The sequence below is a fragment of the Aquarana catesbeiana genome, linkage group LG03, assembly GCF_042186555.1.
Source record: "Aquarana catesbeiana isolate 2022-GZ linkage group LG03, ASM4218655v1, whole genome shotgun sequence".
Lineage (NCBI taxonomy): Eukaryota > Metazoa > Chordata > Amphibia > Anura > Ranidae > Aquarana > Aquarana catesbeiana.
The window spans coordinates 535,824,633-535,843,452 of NC_133326.1; the positions used below are offsets into that span (position 1 = coordinate 535,824,633).

An 18,820-nucleotide genomic window follows, 5' to 3' on the forward strand; every position below is an offset into this window, starting at 1 on the left:
AATCAGGTATTGAATTTTTGGATTTGAAGATCACTCATACCAGATGTGGACAAAGAGCGAGGCGGGCAGGAGACTCTGACCATATCTGTTCAGCAGTGGGATGTGACGGTATCCTGAAATGAAAATTGTCACCTTCAGTCTCATCATTAAGTTAAGAATGACAAATCCTGCAAACAAGGATATGTAATGACAGAGTCCTGAGAGATATTACGGTAGTTAGGAGTTAGGAAAACTTTTCAGAGCCATTGTTAATTACTGTGGACATTTCTGCATATTCAGACCAGCAGACCAGTGCAATTCCAAAATCAGATCATATTTCTGTTTATCAGATTAACTTGAAATCAGTATAAACAGCTAGCTCTGGATATTCGAGTCATTAGATGGATTTAATCCTCAATGCTCTTCCAAGAGGGTCATTACGGCTGAATGTGAAATAAGCCGGCTGCGTGCACAGGAATAATAAGTATGATGTGTATTAGTTGAGTGTTACCTTTACTAATGCAGGTCAGAGGCAAAGTGTACTGGCCCACAAATTCATTCCCAACCACTGGAATGCGGTCCTCCACGCAGAATCGAATCATCGCCAACTCCGGAACATTGATGGAGAAGGTGAAAGACTTGTTCCACTGAGGGTTAAAGGCTGCAGAGGCAAAAATAGCACATCAGTGCACATACAGTATATTACCAATATTATTAAACATTAATATAGCTCTGACATATTCTGTAGTGCTGTACCTAGAACACTGAGCCAGTTGCATCAGTATTTACACCAGAAGAGCTTACAGTCACCACAGTCATACACTGTTTTTATTATACATTTATATAGCTCTGCCATGTACCGCAGTGCTATACAGAAAACACTAAGCCATTCATACCAGTCTCTGCACCAGAAGAGCTTACACTCTGTTGTCCCCCTGCAGTCATATACTATTATAATTATACATTTATATATCTCTGAAATTTTGCAGAGCGCTGTACATAGAACACTGAGCCAGTTACCTTAGTCTCTGCACAGGAGGCTCTTAAGCCTAGCATACACAATGAGATTATGGCACGAATTATATCCGTTTTTTTTGCATGCTAGTTTCCATATCGAAAGCGAATAGGTTACTAAAGTACGAAAATTCTCGTACGGCAGAAAAAAAATTTGGAAGTGATGTAATGTATTTGTATTGTATTTTCAGACAAAAACTGTGCTAATTAAACAAAAATTGTACGATCTGGTATCGTAGGAGAAATTTTTTGTGTTTGTCCCTTTGGAAAATTTCGGACAAATGTTGCGTACTAACTTTTAGATTATCATACGATCGCGCTGAATTTTTCATTGGTTTTCTCATCATGTGTACGAGGCTTTACCCTCTAATATCCCATTATATAGAGTCTGCAATTAATTAGTAAGAACATTAACAACAACTAACCATTATTTTTTGCGACCCGGGTCTTTTTGCTGCATTGGTCAGGTGGTACTCCATAGATTTCCAAAGTCACAACTGGGTTGGCTGTGTTGGCTTTAGATAATTTGCTTGGAGGAAGAAGAAACCCACTGATCACCTGGGAAAAATGAAATGACTAAATGATCACAAACCATTCCTAACAAGAGACCAAAGGCAACCAGATGATGACCAAAGACCTCTGCAGACCGGAAAGTGCTGCTGACTAAAGACCACTGGTGACCAGAGACCATAGGTGACCAGAAAGTACTACTGATGAGAGTCTGATGCCGCGTACACACGAGTGGACTTTCCGGCGGACTAGGTCCAACGATCTTTCCGACAGACTTTCTGATTAGGTCCGACAGACTTTCCGAACCAACGGACTTGGCCACACACGATAGGACTAAGTCTGTTCATAAGTCCGTTCGGTTTGAACGTGATGACATAAACAGGACTAAAAAAGGAAGTTCAATAGCCAGTAGCCAATAGCTTCCCTTGTGTCATATTTGGTCCGTCGGACCAGCACACAGACGAACAGTTTTCCCAATTTTAGTCCGTCGGACTTTGAGTCCGTCGGACAGATTTGAAACATGTTCTATTTCTAGGTCCGTCGGATTTTTATCCCGAAAAGCTATCGGACTAGCCCACACACTATCGGATTGTCCGCTGGAAAGTCCACTCATGTGTACATGGCATTAGACTAGATCACAAGAGATCGCAAGCAACCAAGGAGCACTGCTCACCTGTTGTGACCAGGAGCTCTAATGACTAAAGTCCATTGGTGACTAAATCATATTGCTGACCTATAACATTATAATGACGGGAAAGAAGGGTGGATCACCTTAATCTGGAGGGAAAATGGCCTGCGAGTTAGCAGATTGTTTGGATCAAATGTGCAATCTGAATCACGCAGGAAATCTGGCTTTAGAACATATCCGCATCCGCCATTATCCTGGAACCTTCCATCCTGCAGATCCATTGGGACTCCTGGACTCTGAATATTTAATGCAACTGAGGGGTAAACAGAAGGAGAGAGGGGAGAGAAAAGGAAGGAAAGGGAGAACATGTGGGGGGGAGGGGGTAGAGAGAGATCAGAAATATGCAAGTTTGATATCATCCTAATGTGTGATAAATTATTATAGTGAGTTTCCTAGAGGAGGAGATGGTGACATTCAGATAATCTGCAGACATTGGGGTGTCCCCAATATTTGACCTCTTCTGCATATTCAGTTGGCTGATAGGAAAATCTACACATTATCTATCCACCCCATACCAATACACTTTCAGCCCCATAAAAACACATATATGCGACACTCACCCATCTGACAGCCTACATTCCAGAATTCCTGAGGCTGGAGGTTAGAGGAGTCAATTCGAGATCCCTTGGGATAGATTCTGGTTAGAAAATTCTTGTTATGATAGACGAAGTCCTGAGCTGGGTAAGAAATGGAGTTTGTGTTATTATGGGTTAAAGAGACAATGGACACGAACACTACATGTCATAAAAGGGTACACCGAGTCTACCTAAGTAACATATATATACATATATATATATACACATATATATGAGCCCCATTCACTGTATACAGTACTGGTCATATCTGGAATATCAGGTGATTCTGCTTTTAGGTGGGTTTTTTTTGGGACTTTGGGGAATATTTTCTTCTACATGTACACAATGACATACATTCTTTCTTCAAAAAGACTGTTTGTGAACTCACTGCAAAGTATATTCCCATGGGCAATAAGTTTAAAAGGCTAAAAATAAAACCTATGTGGCTCATGGTCAAAGTTAAAAAAACTATAAACAATAAGAAAAGAGCTTTTGCAAAATATAAAAATGTAGAATCACTATTGTCGTTTAAATGTTACAAAGAATTTAACAGAATATGTAAAAAGGAAATCAAGGACGCAAAAATTTAAAAAGGAAAGACAGATTGCAAAAGATAGTAGGACAAACCCCCCAAAAATCTTCAAATATATTAATAGTAAAAAGGTCAGGTCTGAGCATGTAGGCCCTTTACAAAATAATCTAGAGTGGGTGACTGGGGACAAAGAAAAGGCAAATTTATTAAATGCTTTCTTCAGTTCTGTGTTTACAAAGGAGCATGGGGGAGCTCAGGTCCATAATGGGGATGGTAGTGACACAGCTCCAAATGGTCCACAATGGCTCAAAAGTGATATGGTCCAGAAATATTCAGACAGAATAAAGGTCGATAAAGCACCTGGACCAGATGACCACCCACGAATCCTAAAAGAATTGAGCTCTGCCATTTCAAAGCCATTGTTTCTAATTTTTAGGGACTCATTAATGACGGGAATGGTACCACTGGATTGGCGCAGGGCCAATGTAGTGCCTATATTTAAAAAGGGAACAAAGTCTTTGCCAAGTAACTATAGACCTGTTAGTTTAACTTCTATAGTCAAGAAGATATTGGAGAGTTTAATAAAAGACCACATAGATGAGTTCTTGCTGGAAAAAAATATTTTAAGCAACAGACAGCATGGGTTCATGAAAGACAGAAGTTGTCAAACAAATCTGATTTATTTTTATGAAGAAGTAAGTAAAACCTTGGACAGAGGGGTGGCTGTGGACGTGGTATACTTGGATTTTGCAAAAGCGGTTGTCACAGTTCCCCACACATGGCTCATATGTAAGGTAAAGTCTACAGGCTTGGAAATATCAGTTTGTAAATGGATAGAAAACGCTAAAAGACAGAATTCAGAGAGTAATGGTTAATGGTCTAAAGTTATCAGTGGTGTACCCCAAGGTTCAGTGCTGGGACCCTTACTTTTTAATATCTTTATAAATGATATTGGGTCTGGGATCAAAAGTAACATTTCTGTCTTTGCAGATGACAGTAAGCTATGCAGTGGTATAACGTCCTTACAGGATGCCAACCTTAATGCACTGTCTAATTGGGAAACTAAGTAGCAAATGAGGTTTAATGTTGATAAATGTAAAGTTATGCACTTGGGGGCTAAGAATTTGCATGCATCATACATACTAGGGGAAGTACAACTGGGGGAATCCATAGTGGAGAAGGACCTGGGGGTTTTGGTAGATCATAAGCTTAATAATAGCATACAATGCTAAGCTGCGGTTTCCAAAGCAAGCAAAGTCCTTTCTTGTATTAAGAGAGGTATGGACTCCAGAGAGAGATATCATTTTCCCCCTGTAGAAATCATTAGTAAGACCTCATCTGGAATATGCAGTTCAGTTTTGGGCACCAGTTCACAAAAAGGATATCAGGGAACTGGAGAAAGTGCAGAGAAGGGCAACCAAACTGATAAAAGGTATGGAGGAACTCAGCTATGAGGAAAGATTAGAGGAACTGAATTTATTCTCTCTTGAGAAGAGGAGATTAAGGGGGGATATGATCAACGTGTACAAATATATAAGGGGTCCATATAGTGAACTTGGTGTTGAGTTATTCACTTTAAAGTCATCACAGAGGACAAGAGGGTACTCTTTACGCCTAGAGGAAAAGAGATTTCATCTCCAAATATGGAAAGGTTTCTTCACAGTAAGAGCTGTGGAAATGTGGAATAGACTCCCTCCAGAGGTGGTTCTGGCCAGCTCAGTAGATTGCTTTAAGAAAGGCCTGGATTCTTTCCTAAATTCACACAATATAACTAGGTACTAACATTTATAGCTAAAGTTGATCCAGGTAAAATCCGATTGCCTCTGGGGGGTCAGGAAGGAATTTTTTCCCCTGCTGAAGCAAATTGGATCATGCTTTGCTGGGGTTTTTCGACTTCCTCTGGATCAACTGTGGGTATAGGACTGGTTATATGGGATTGTTTGATATTATTTTTTGTTTATTTATTTTTATGGTTGGACTGGATGAACTTGTCTTTTTTGGGCCTGGCTAACTATGTAACTAGTAGAGGCACCTATTGTGCGTTTTACCTATGCCTTGTTAACCTTTTTATGCTAAATTTTTGATTGGGTTACTGAATATGGTCAAGCGTTATAAATACAGAGTAATACTTATCATATCACTTGCAAGATATCCTAGAAATGATTACAGTGAGATTGTGGTTTCTTGTCTCACTGAGGATTTGTATGAGGCTATATGCTAGTGTCAACTGTGAGTGCTAAGTGCATAGAGCAGAGCCTAGATCTGAGAAGCAGCCCTGACCAGCTGCTCACTACACACACTCCGCACCTCTCTCTCTCTAGTGTCTGTATCTTTACATATACTCCACCCCCTATGTCACAGTTCTTTTTCCAGTGTCAGTATCCTTATACACACTTTGCCCTATGTCACATCTCTATGCCCAGTGTCCGTATATTTATACACACTTTGCTCCCCTATGTTACAGTTCTCTCTCTGGTGTATTGCTAGTGTATCTAAATCTGCTAATGCATATAACGGTACCCTGCCTCCAGACTGACAGTGCTGCTGTCTAAAGGAGTCCCTGTTGATCCTTCATCCAGAATGTAATCATTCTAATACAGGAGGTGTGTTACTGGCCAGATTACCAGGTGAAAACAAACAGAAAAAAAAAAGATATATTATTTTAATTCAGTGATATTAAACATACAGTATTCTTAGATTACTATATCACTCTCTGTAATCTAACTCCACACTGGTCCGACTCCCAGCAGCGCTTGCATGAGGAGCGTATACGTACTTATTTCCAACATTCCAGCATGTATTCACTAGATCCCCAAACTTTGGAACTGTTAGCAGAACCGATTCCAATTTCAGAGTTTATGCAAGCTATTAAACAAATCAAACCTGCTAAAGCCTCTGATGAATACACGTTAAAGTGATTGTAAATGATCACCTTGTAAAACAACCCATTCAGTTTAAAATAGAAATGCAAGGCAAAACATTTTTGTATATATAAAACAGGCTGCATAAGAGCTGAGGGCAGGAGAAGTAGCAGCACTGAGCTTGCCAGTGAATGGCTGTGCAGCGGGGGCGTGTCAGGACAAGTCTGATCTTTGCAGGAGAGTAGACTGAGTTCCCAGCATAGCTGGAGAAGTGACCACGCTGGGTTCCCCTGCTTAGTGTGGTCAGTTTTTAATTGAAAAGCAAGGGGACTAGCAGGAACACCAGGGATTTTACACAAAAGAAGCAATACAAAGTGAATAGGATTTAAACACCCAATAGGCACCTTACTTTGTCAAAACATTTAATGCACTTCGACAGGCCCTACCGTTACACTCGTCAACCCTGACAGCCTACATTTCCATGATACCAAAAGAAGTGAAAGATCCATTCACTGAACAAATTGCCAGCCCATATCACTGCTTAATATCGACCTGAAGCAATTCACAAGAATCTTGGCAACCCAGCTTAATACTCCATCTTCAGAAAATAATCCATATAGATCAAGTGGGGTTTATGCCCATAAGGAAAGCTAGAGACCGAACAAAACACGCAATAAATGTGGTCCGTTAAAGAAGAGTTCTTCCTTCCTATTGTCCACTGACACTGATATAGCACTTACCCCAAGTGGCAAGGGCCACTAAGTTTGTCCCAGGTTCTTCTCCCAAATAGGTGCAATGGCAGCCAGGCATACAGCAACAGTCACTCCTCAAGCTCAATAAACAGTCTAAGGGCTGGTTCACACTGCTGCGATACGGGAACCCTGCAAATCCACTGTGGGTTCTCGTATCACATGTCTCCGGGTGGCAGTTCACACTGCCCTATGCGAACTGCTGGGAGTGTCAATTAAAAGTTAATGACACCCCCAAATCAGTTTGCATATCGCACTGCGATCTGCAACCCTGCACAGGAATCAGATCCCATGGGTGTGAACACCCATGGGATCCAATTCTGCTGCGGACCAAAAAAAAGGGTCCTGTGTGAGTTTGGTACGAATGCGATGCAAATTTGCATCGCATGGAGATCGCATGTGATTTGCACTGCAGTGTGGTGTGAATCACATCCGATCTCGGACAACACTGCAGTGTGAACCGGCACTAAGGGTTGCCTTTTAATAGTTTTTGCTGATTAACTTGGATAGGGCATAGGAAGCTACAGAATACTCCAGAACACTGAACAGTGACAAGAGGATGCACTTTTTTCTGCAGTTATTTCTGTCCCTTCAGCAATAGTTCAGGAAATGAACAGCACTGGGACACCATAAGCAATGTTCCAGGCCAGGTAAGGCTTAGTATTGGTGCACCAGGGGTTAACAGCAGCAACAGGCACAAGGAAACTTCACTCAGGTCTGTAATTGCAGTGTCCCCGTGTATCTGGATGTCTCCCTCCAGTCTCAGGGAGACAATTCTTCAGTGAATCTTCCAGCCCGGATCCCTAGTGTAATCCCTCTCTTAGCTTTAGGGATTCTAGCAGAGTAGTCCCCCCCAATCTCTGTTATTGCTGGGACCTCGATGAGAGCAAGGAGAACTTTCAGCAGGGCCTTCAGACTGGGAACTTTTCCTCCTGGACAAGAACAGGGGATCTCTAGGCTACAGAGTATTTACAGTATGCTCACTCCGAGCCACCATCTGGGCAGCCTTCCCCAGGGATTGGCTGAGACAACATAAATATTCAGCTGCTGATTTGCTCCCAGCCCTCAGTTTTACTGGCTGGGAGCAATCAAGCCAGCCAGTAAAACTGAGAATAGCCCCAAGCAATCACATACTGTTTAACAGACTAAAGGAGAGCCACAACTAAATTAATCTAACCTAACTAGCAGCCTATCTAGGAGGGTGCTACATTGAGAAGGCCTTTGATAGGACTGACAGGGCCTTTACACAGCTTACTTTAGGATTAGGGCCAGATGTGGATAAGATCCCTATGCTCAATCCCATGTCCACAAGTACAGTGCTTTCTTTCCTTTAAAATTCAGAATGGGACATGTCAGGGATGCCCCCTATTTCCCCCTACCTTTATTACAGTATTGGAACCATATCTACGGACTATTCGTGCAAACTCAAACATATCAGGCATTAATGTACAAGGACAACAACAAGGTATCTGCTTACACGGATGACCTACTGTTCTTCCTCAGCAACCCAGACAGTACTATCCCTAACTTAAGGGCTGACTTTACCACATGTAGCGCTGGTAGATTTATGATAGGTAAATTTAGTGAATTGCTCGTTAGGGAAGTTAGATTTGCCTCTGTTCCAGCTTGGCTGACGTTGCGTGTGGTTCCACACCGGTGGGTGTCGCTGTTACCATTGGCTGGTGTTGGAAGGGCATCGTGTTGAAGCGTATGGATGCTCCTCTGTCCCGGAGACAACTCGGTGGAGCTGCAGCTTCCCTCCTGCCTCTTTCCTGCTACTTCCTTCGTTACTTGGTTCAATAAGGCATTGAAAACGTACTCAAGTGTTGGTGCTTATATCGTCCAGAGGTAAACTCAACGAAACCCTAGACCCAGTGCCGGTGAAACAGGGGTGTCGAGAGTGAAGGTAACAAGCCCGCTTAAACCAGCAGCTCCACCGAGAGTTATTGCCACATGTGGGGGCGTCGTCCGGGATTTGTTGACCATCGGTTCTCGCAGCCCAGAGAGGTGTTTTACCAGGAGTTTGCGGTGAGAGCTGGACTTTGTCAAATTTTTTCAGGAAGAGAAGAGGTTAAAAGTTGCAGGACTTTATTTCTGAGTGCGTAGGCGGCGGGCGCCAGTGAAAGCCCGGGAGCTACGTGATCAGAAGAACAAGTGGGATGCGTGTGTGTGTTTGGCGCCAGAGAAGAAGAGAGGCCTAGTGATCGTGCTGAGAGGATCAGAGTGTGGCCATGTCTTTTTCGGCGATGCAGTCAATTATGGGACCAAGAATGTTCCCTGCAAGTACCGTTTTGAATACTGTGCTAACCGGAGCCCTGCTTACGGATACTGGTGTTCATATATAGCCGCAGGGGAGGTTTGTTCCGTATACCTCAGGAGATATTGAGGGACTGGGCATGATTTGCCATAAATGTGAAGGACTGGCCGTACATCTCCGTCCATTTGGTCGATGTCCGCAATGTGGAGAGTATTTGTTTGTGGTGGAGCAACCTACCATGTCGCCCCGTGCTTATCGCCACAGTAGAAGCTGCTATCACTACGGAGAGAGAGCGGCAGGCCTCACTTTGCCTGTTGTTGCGAAAATGTTCCGGAGAGAGACACTGCTGTTGCCGTCTCATCAGTGGACATTGCTTTGAATTCTGAGTCCACCACGCCTTTCTCTGTTGTACCTGTACAGAGGAGAGTGGGATATGTGGGGGCTTCCCGTGGCCGTGGCCGTGGCCGAGGCCTACCCCCGAGGCTACCTGAACCGGATCCAGCAAAGTCCACGACAGGAACGGGTAAGCAGCTGGTGGGGAATGTATCTGGGACTGTAAATAAGTATCTGCCAGCAGAAGAGTTGGGAGATTCGGAAATAGAATCCATGTCGGATCTTTCCGGTGATGGTGACTTGTTTGAGACTATGTCACAAGAGCTGTTATAGTCACAAGGCAAAGACATCGCTTCTGCTATGACTTTCCCTGAATGGACAGCCCTGAGTTCTGGGAAGACGTCACCCTGTGTGGAGTCACACAGCACTGTAAATGAGACTTTGTCAAAAGTTGTTAGTTCACTACAGACACCGGCTGGGTCTATGGTGAGCAAATCCTTGGATTCCTGTGTGCCTCCTGGCATGGGAAAGAACAGATCCTTGCCCAAACTTGCACGTTTGCAGAGAATGTTAAACAAGCGTGTAGCTACGGAGCATGGCTTGGAGTTTCCCTATGTCCCTCAGGACGTAATGCAAGTGATTGAAGTTAATGGGAACTTTGGCAGGGCCGATCCTAGGGTCACAGATGCCTGGGTGCAGAAATATTTTGGGCGCCCCCCACGGGGGCGTGGTCATCTTACTAACTCCTCCCCTTTGCAAATGTTTCTATGGCAACGACTCAAACACAGATATGCTCCCCTAAGGAGTCTTTGTTAACCTGGGATCCTCCCATGATCTCTTGACAATAAAGAGAACAAGATAGTCAGAGACTGCAAACATACTACAGGGGATGGTCAGAGACTGCAGATATGATACAAGAAATGGTCAGAGACTGCAGACATAGTACAAGAGATGGTCAGAGACTGCAGACATGATACATAAGATGGTCAGAGACTGCTGATATGATACAAGAAATGGTCAGAGACTGCAAACATGCTACAGAAGATGGTCAGAGGCTGCAGTTATGATACAAGAGATGATCAGAGACTGCAGACATGATACATAAGATGGTCAGAGACTGCAGACATAATACAAGAGATAGTCAGAGACTGCAGACATAATACAAAAGATGGTCAGAGACTGCAGACATAATACAAAAGATGGTCAGAGACTGCAGACATAATGCAAGAGATGGTCAGAGACTGCAGACATAGTACAAGAGATGGTCAGAGACTGCAGACATAGTACAAGAGATGGTCAGAGACTGCAAACATAGTACAGGAGATGGTCAGAGACTGCAGACATACTTTAGAAGATGGTCAAAGACTGCAGACATGATACAAGAGATGGTCAAAGACTGCAGACATGATACAAGAGATGGTCAGAGACTGCAGACATGATAAAAGAGATGGTCGGAGACTGCAGACATGATACAAGAGCTGGTCAGAGACTGCAGACATACTACAGAAGATGGTCATAGACTGCAGACATGATACAAGAGATGGTCAGAGGCTGCAGGTATGATACAAGAAATGGTCAGAGACTGCAGGCATAGTACAAAAGATGGTGAGAGACTGCAGACATAGTACAAGAGATGGTCAGAGACTGCAGACATAATACAAGAGATGGTCAGAGACTGCAGACATGATACAAGAGATGGTCAGAGACTGCAGACATCATACATAAGATGGTCAGAAACTGCAGACATGATACAAGAAATGGTCAGAGACTGCAGGTATGATACAAGAAATAGTCAGGGACTGCAAACATGCTACAGAAGATGGTCAGAGGCTGCAGTTATGATACAAGAGATGGTCAGAGACTGTAAACATAGTACAAGAGATGGTCAGAGACTGCAGACATAGTACAAGAGATGGTCAGAGACTGCAGACATAATACAAGAGATGGTCACAGACTGCAGACATAATGCAAAAGATGGTCAAAGACTGCAGACATAATACAAAAGATGGTCAGAGACTGCAGACATAATGCAAGAGATGGTCAGAGACTGCAGACATAGTACAAGAGATGGTCAGAGACTGCAGACATAATACAGAACATGGTCAAAAACTGCAGACATGATACAAGAGATGGTCAGAGACTGCAGACATGATACAAGAGCTGGTCAGAGACTGCAGACATACTACAGAAGATGGTCATAGACTGCAGACATGATACAAGAGATGGTCAGAGGCTGAAGATATATTACAAGAAATGATCAGAGACTGCAGACATAGTACAAGAGATGGTCAGAGACTGCAGACATAGTACAAGAGATGGTCAGAGACTGCAGGCATAGTACAAAAGATGGTGAGAGACTGCAGACATAGTACAAGAGATGGTCAGAGACTGCAGACATAGTACAAGAGATGGTCAGAGACTGCAGACATGATACAAGAGATGGTCAGAGACTGCAGACATGATACATAAGATGGTCAGAAACTGCAGACATGATACAAGAAATGGTCAGAGACTGCAAACATGATACAAGAAATAGTCAGGGACTGCAAACATGCTACAGAAGATGGTCAGAGGCTGCAGTTATGATACAAGACATGGTCAGAGACTGCAAACATAGTACAAAAGATGGTCAGAGACTGCAGACATAGTACAAGAGATGGTCAGAGACTGCATGAATAGTACAAGAGATGGTCAGAGACTGCAGACATACTACAGAAGATGGTCAAAGACTGCAGACATGATACAAGAGATGGTCAGAGACTGCAGACATGATACAAGAGATGTCAGAGACTGCAGACATGATACAAGAGATGGACAGAGACTGCAGACATACTACAGAAGATGGTCATAGACTGCAGACATGATACAAGAGATGGTCAGAGACTGCAGACATACTACAGAAGATGGTCATAGACTGCAGACATGATACAAGAGATAGTCAGAGACTGCAGACATACTACAGAAGATGGTCAGAGACTGCAGACATGATACAAGAAATGGTCAGGGACTGCAAACGTGCTACAGAAGATGGTTAGGGACTGCAGTTATGATACAAGAGATGGTCAGAGACTGCATACATAGTACAAAAGATGGTGAGAGACTGCAGACATAGTACAAGAGATGGTCAGAGACTGCAGACATAGTACAAGAGATGGTCAGAGACTGCAGACATGATACAGAAGATGGTCATAGACTGCAGACATGATACAAGAGATGGTCAGAGGCTGCAGGTATGATACAAGAAATGGTCAGAGACTGCAGGCATAGTACAAAAGATGGTGAGAGACTGCAGACATAGTACAAGAGATGGTCAGAGACTGCAGACATAGTACAAGAGATGGTCAGAGACTGCAGACATGATACAAGAGATGGTCAGAGACTGCAGACATCATACATAAGATGGTCAGAAACTGCAGACATGATACAAGAAATGGTCAAAGACTGCAAACATGATACAAGAAATAGGCAGGGACTGCAAACATGCTACAGAAGATGGTCAGAGGCTGCAGTTATGATACAAGAGATGGTCAGAGACTGTAAACATAGTACAAGAGATGGTCAGAGACTGCAGACATAATACAAGAGATGGTCAGAGACTGCAGACATAATGCAAAAGATGATCAGAGACTGCAGACATGATACAAGAGATGGTCAGAGACTGCAGACATGATACAAGAGCTGGTCAGAGACTGCAGACATACTACAGAAGATGGTCATAGACTGCAGACATGATACAAGAGATGGTCAGAGGCTGCAGATATGATACAAGAAATGATCAGAGACTGCAGACATAGTACAAGAGATGGTCAGAGACTGCAGACATAGTACAAGAGATGGTCAGAGACTGCAGACATAGTACAAGAGATGGTCAGAGACTGCAGACATGATACAAGAGATGGTCAGAGACTGCAGACATGATACATAAGATGGTCAGAAACTGCAGACATGATACAAGAAATGGTCAGAGACTGCAAACATGATACAAGAAATAGTCAGGGACTGCAAACATGCTACAGAAGATGGTCAGAGGCTGCAGTTATGATACAAGAGATGGCCAGAGACTGCAAACATAGTACAAGAGATGGTCAGAGACTGCAGACATAGTACAAGAGATGGTCAGAGACTGCAGACATACTACAGAAGATGGTCAAAGACTGCAGACATGATACAAGAGATGGTCAGAGACTGCAGACATGATACAAGAGATGGTCAGAGACTGCAGACATGATACAAGAGATGTCAGAGACTGCAGACATGATACAAGAGATGGTCAGAGACTGCAGACATACTACAGAAGATGGTCATAGACTGCAGACATGATACAAGAGATGGTCAGAGACTGCAGACATACTACAGAAGATGGTCATAGACTGCAGACATGATACAAGAGATGGTCAGAGGCTGCAGGTATGATACAAGAAATGGTCAGAGACTGCAGGCATAGTACAAAAGATGGTGAGAGACTGCAGACATAGTACAAGAGATGGTCAGAGACTGCAGACATAGTACAAGAGATGGTCAGAGACTGCAGACATGATACAAGAGATGGTCAGAGACTGCAGACATCATACATAAGATGGTCAGAAACTGCAGACATGATACAAGAAATGGTCAAAGACTGCAAACATGATACAAGAAATAGGCAGGGACTGCAAACATGCTACAGAAGATGGTCAGAGGCTGCAGTTATGATACAAGAGATGGTCAGAGACTGTAAACATAGTACAAGAGATGGTCAGAGACTGCAGACATAATACAAGAGATGGTCAGAGACTGCAGACATAATGCAAAAGATGATCAGAGACTGCAGACATGATACAAGAGATGGTCAGAGACTGCAGACATGATACAAGAGCTGGTCAGAGACTGCAGACATACTACAGAAGATGGTCATAGACTGCAGACATGATACAAGAGATGGTCAGAGGCTGCAGATATGATACAAGAAATGATCAGAGACTGCAGACATAGTACAAGAGATGGTCAGAGACTGCAGACATAGTACAAGAGATGGTCAGAGACTGCAGACATAGTACAAGAGATGGTCAGAGACTGCAGACATAGTACAAGAGATGGTCAGAGACTGCAGACATGATACAAGAGATGGTCAGAGACTGCAGACATGATACATAAGATGGTCAGAAACTGCAGACATGATACAAGAAATGGCCAGAGACTGCAAACATGATACAAGAAATAGTCAGGGACTGCAAACATGCTACAGAAGATGGTCAGAGGCTGCAGTTATGATACAAGAGATGGCCAGAGACTGCAAACATAGTACAAGAGATGGTCAGAGACTGCAGACATAGTACAAGAGATGGTCAGAGACTGCAGACATACTACAGAAGATGGTCAAAGACTGCAGACATGATACAAGAGATGGTCAGAGACTGCAGACATGATACAAGAGATGGTCAGAGACTGCAGACATGATACAAGAGATGTCAGAGACTGCAGACATGATACAAGAGATGGTCAGAGACTGCAGACATACTACAGAAGATGGTCATAGACTGCAGACATGATACAAGAGATGGTCAGAGACTGCAGACATACTACAGAAGATGGTCATAGACTGCAGACATGATACAAGAGATAGTCAGAGACTGCAGACATACTACAGAAGATGGTCAGAGACTGCAGACATGATACAAGAAATGGTCAGGGACTGCAAACATGCTACAGAAGATGGTTAGGGACTGCAGTTATGATACAAGAGATGGTCAGAGACTGCATACATAGTACAAGAGATGGTCAACTGACTCCATACATAGTACAAAAGATGGTCAGAGCCTGCATACATTGTACAAGAGATGGTCAGAGCCTGAATACATTGTACAAGAGATGGTCAGAGCCTGAATACATTGTACAAGAGATGGTTAGAGCCTGAATACATTGTACAAGAAATGGTTAGAGCCTGAATACATTGTACAAGAGATGGTCAGAGACTGCATACATAGTACAAGAGATGATCAGAGACTGCAAACATACTACAGGGGATGGTCAGAGACTGCAGATATGATACAAGAAATGGTCAGAGACTGCAGACATAGTACAAGAGATGGTCAGAGACTGCAGACATGATACATAAGATGGTCAGAGACTGCTGACATGATACAAGAAATGGTCAGAGACTGCAAACATGCTACAGAAGATGGTCAGAGGCTGCAGTTATGATACAAGAGATGGTCAGAGACTGCAGACATGATACATAAGATGGTCAGAGACTGCAGACATAATACAAGAGATAGTCAGAGACTGCAGACATAATACAAAAGATGGTCAGAGACTGCAGACATAATACAAAAGATGGTCAGAGACTGCAGACATAATGCAAGAGATGGTCAGAGACTGCAGACATAGTACAAGAGATGGTCAGAGACTGCAGACATAGTACAAGAGATGGTCAGTACAGGAGATGGTCAGAGACTGCAGACATACTTTAGAAGATGGTCAAAGACTGCAGACATGATACAAGAGATGGTCAAAGACTGCAGACATGATACAAGAGATGGTCAGAGACTGCAGACATGATAAAAGAGATGGTCGGAGACTGCAGACATGATACAAGAGCTGGTCAGAGACTGCAGACATACTACAGAAGATGGTCATAGACTGCAGACATGATACAAGAGATGGTCAGAGGCTGCAGGTATGATACAAGAAATGGTCAGAGACTGCAGGCATAGTACAAAAGATGGTGAGAGACTGCAGACATAGTACAAGAGATGGTCAGAGACTGCAGACATAATACAAGAGATGGTCAGAGACTGCAGACATGATACAAGAGATGGTCAGAGACTGCAGACATCATACATAAGATGGTCAGAAACTGCAGACATGATACAAGAAATGGTCAGAGACTGCAGGTATGATACAAGAAATAGTCAGGGACTGCAAACATGCTACAGAAGATGGTCAGAGGCTGCAGTTATGATACAAGAGATGGTCAGAGACTGTAAACATAGTACAAGAGATGGTCAGAGACTGCAGACATAGTACAAGAGATGGTCAGAGACTGCAGACATAATACAAGAGATGGTCACAGACTGCAGACATAATGCAAAAGATGGTCAAAGACTGCAGACATAATACAAAAGATGGTCAGAGACTGCAGACATAATGCAAGAGATGGTCAGAGACTGCAGACATAGTACAAGAGATGGTCAGAGACTGCAGACATAATACAGAAGATGGTCAAAAACTGCAGACATGATACAAGAGATGGTCAGAGACTGCAGACATGATACAAGAGCTGGTCAGAGACTGCAGACATACTACAGAAGATGGTCATAGACTGCAGACATGATACAAGAGATGGTCAGAGGCTGAAGATATATTACAAGAAATGATCAGAGACTGCAGACATAGTACAAGAGATGGTCAGAGACTGCAGACATAGTACAAGAGATGGTCAGAGACTGCAGGCATAGTACAAAAGATGGTGAGAGACTGCAGACATAGTACAAGAGATGGTCAGAGACTGCAGACATAGTACAAGAGATGGTCAGAGACTGCAGACATGATACAAGAGATGGTCAGAGACTGCAGACATGATACATAAGATGGTCAGAAACTGCAGACATGATACAAGAAATGGTCAGAGACTGCAAACATGATACAAGAAATAGTCAGGGACTGCAAACATGCTACAGAAGATGGTCAGAGGCTGCAGTTATGATACAAGACATGGTCAGAGACTGCAAACATAGTACAAAAGATGGTCAGAGACTGCAGACATAGTACAAGAGATGGTCAGAGACTGCATGAATAGTACAAGAGATGGTCAGAGACTGCAGACATACTACAGAAGATGGTCAAAGACTGCAGACATGATACAAGAGATGGTCAGAGACTGCAGACATGATACAAGAGATGTCAGAGACTGCAGACATGATACAAGAGATGGACAGAGACTGCAGACATACTACAGAAGATGGTCATAGACTGCAGACATGATACAAGAGATGGTCAGAGACTGCAGACATACTACAGAAGATGGTCATAGACTGCAGACATGATACAAGAGATAGTCAGAGACTGCAGACATACTACAGAAGATGGTCAGAGACTGCAGACATGATACAAGAAATGGTCAGGGACTGCAAACGTGCTACAGAAGATGGTTAGGGACTGCAGTTATGATACAAGAGATGGTCAGAGACTGCATACATAGTACAAAAGATGGTGAGAGACTGCAGACATAGTACAAGAGATGGTCAGAGACTGCAGACATAGTACAAGAGATGGTCAGAGACTGCAGACATGATACAGAAGATGGTCATAGACTGCAGACATGATACAAGAGATGGTCAGAGGCTGCAGGTATGATACAAGAAATGGTCAGAGACTGCAGGCATAGTACAAAAGATGGTGAGAGACTGCAGACATAGTACAAGAGATGGTCAGAGACTGCAGACATAGTACAAGAGATGGTCAGAGACTGCAGACATGATACAAGAGATGGTCAGAGACTGCAGACATCATACATAAGATGGTCAGAAACTGCAGACATGATACAAGAAATGGTCAAAGACTGCAAACATGATACAAGAAATAGGCAGGGACTGCAAACATGCTACAGAAGATGGTCAGAGGCTGCAGTTATGATACAAGAGATGGTCAGAGACTGTAAACATAGTACAAGAGATGGTCAGAGACTGCAGACATAATACAAGAGATGGTCAGAGACTGCAGACATAATGCAAAAGATGATCAGAGACTGCAGACATGATACAAGAGATGGTCAGAGACTGCAGACATGATACAAGAGCTGGTCAGAGACTGCAGACATACTACAGAAGATGGTCATAGACTGCAGACATGATACAAGAGATGGTCAGAGGCTGCAGATATGATACAAGAAATGATCAGAGACTGCAGACATAGTACAAGAGATGGTCAGAGACTGCAGACATAGTACAAGAGATGGTCAGAGACTGCAGACATAGTACAAGAGATGGTCAGAGACTGCAGACATGATACAAGAGATGGTCAGAGACTGCAGACATGATACATAAGATGGTCAGAAACTGCAGACATGATACAAGAAATGGTCAGAGACTGCAAACATGATACAAGAAATAGTCAGGGACTGCAAACATGCTACAGAAGATGGTCAGAGGCTGCAGTTATGATACAAGAGATGGCCAGAGACTGCAAACATAGTACAAGAGATGGTCAGAGACTGCAGACATAGTACAAGAGATGGTCAGAGACTGCAGACATACTACAGAAGATGGTCAAAGACTGCAGACATGATACAAGAGATGGTCAGAGACTGCAGACATGATACAAGAGATGGTCAGAGACTGCAGAC

The 18,820-nt window shown here is 43.2% G+C and overlaps 1 protein-coding gene across 1 annotated transcript in view; it reads right to left on the bottom strand.

Moving 5' to 3' along the window:
* Positions 1 to 416: 416 nt before the first annotated feature.
* The window catches only part of PLCZ1 (phospholipase C zeta 1), a 130,632-nt gene continuing 112,228 nt past the window's right edge, over positions 417 to 18,820 (bottom strand). Inside the window, exons 10-13 of the mRNA XM_073623589.1 lie at positions 2,752 to 2,868; positions 2,275 to 2,444; positions 1,419 to 1,551; positions 417 to 640 (exon numbers count right to left, since the gene is read on the bottom strand). Coding sequence (XP_073479690.1) covers positions 417 to 640; positions 1,419 to 1,551; positions 2,275 to 2,444; positions 2,752 to 2,868 — 644 coding nt within the window. The remainder of the gene's footprint in view (positions 641 to 1,418; positions 1,552 to 2,274; positions 2,445 to 2,751; positions 2,869 to 18,820) is intronic.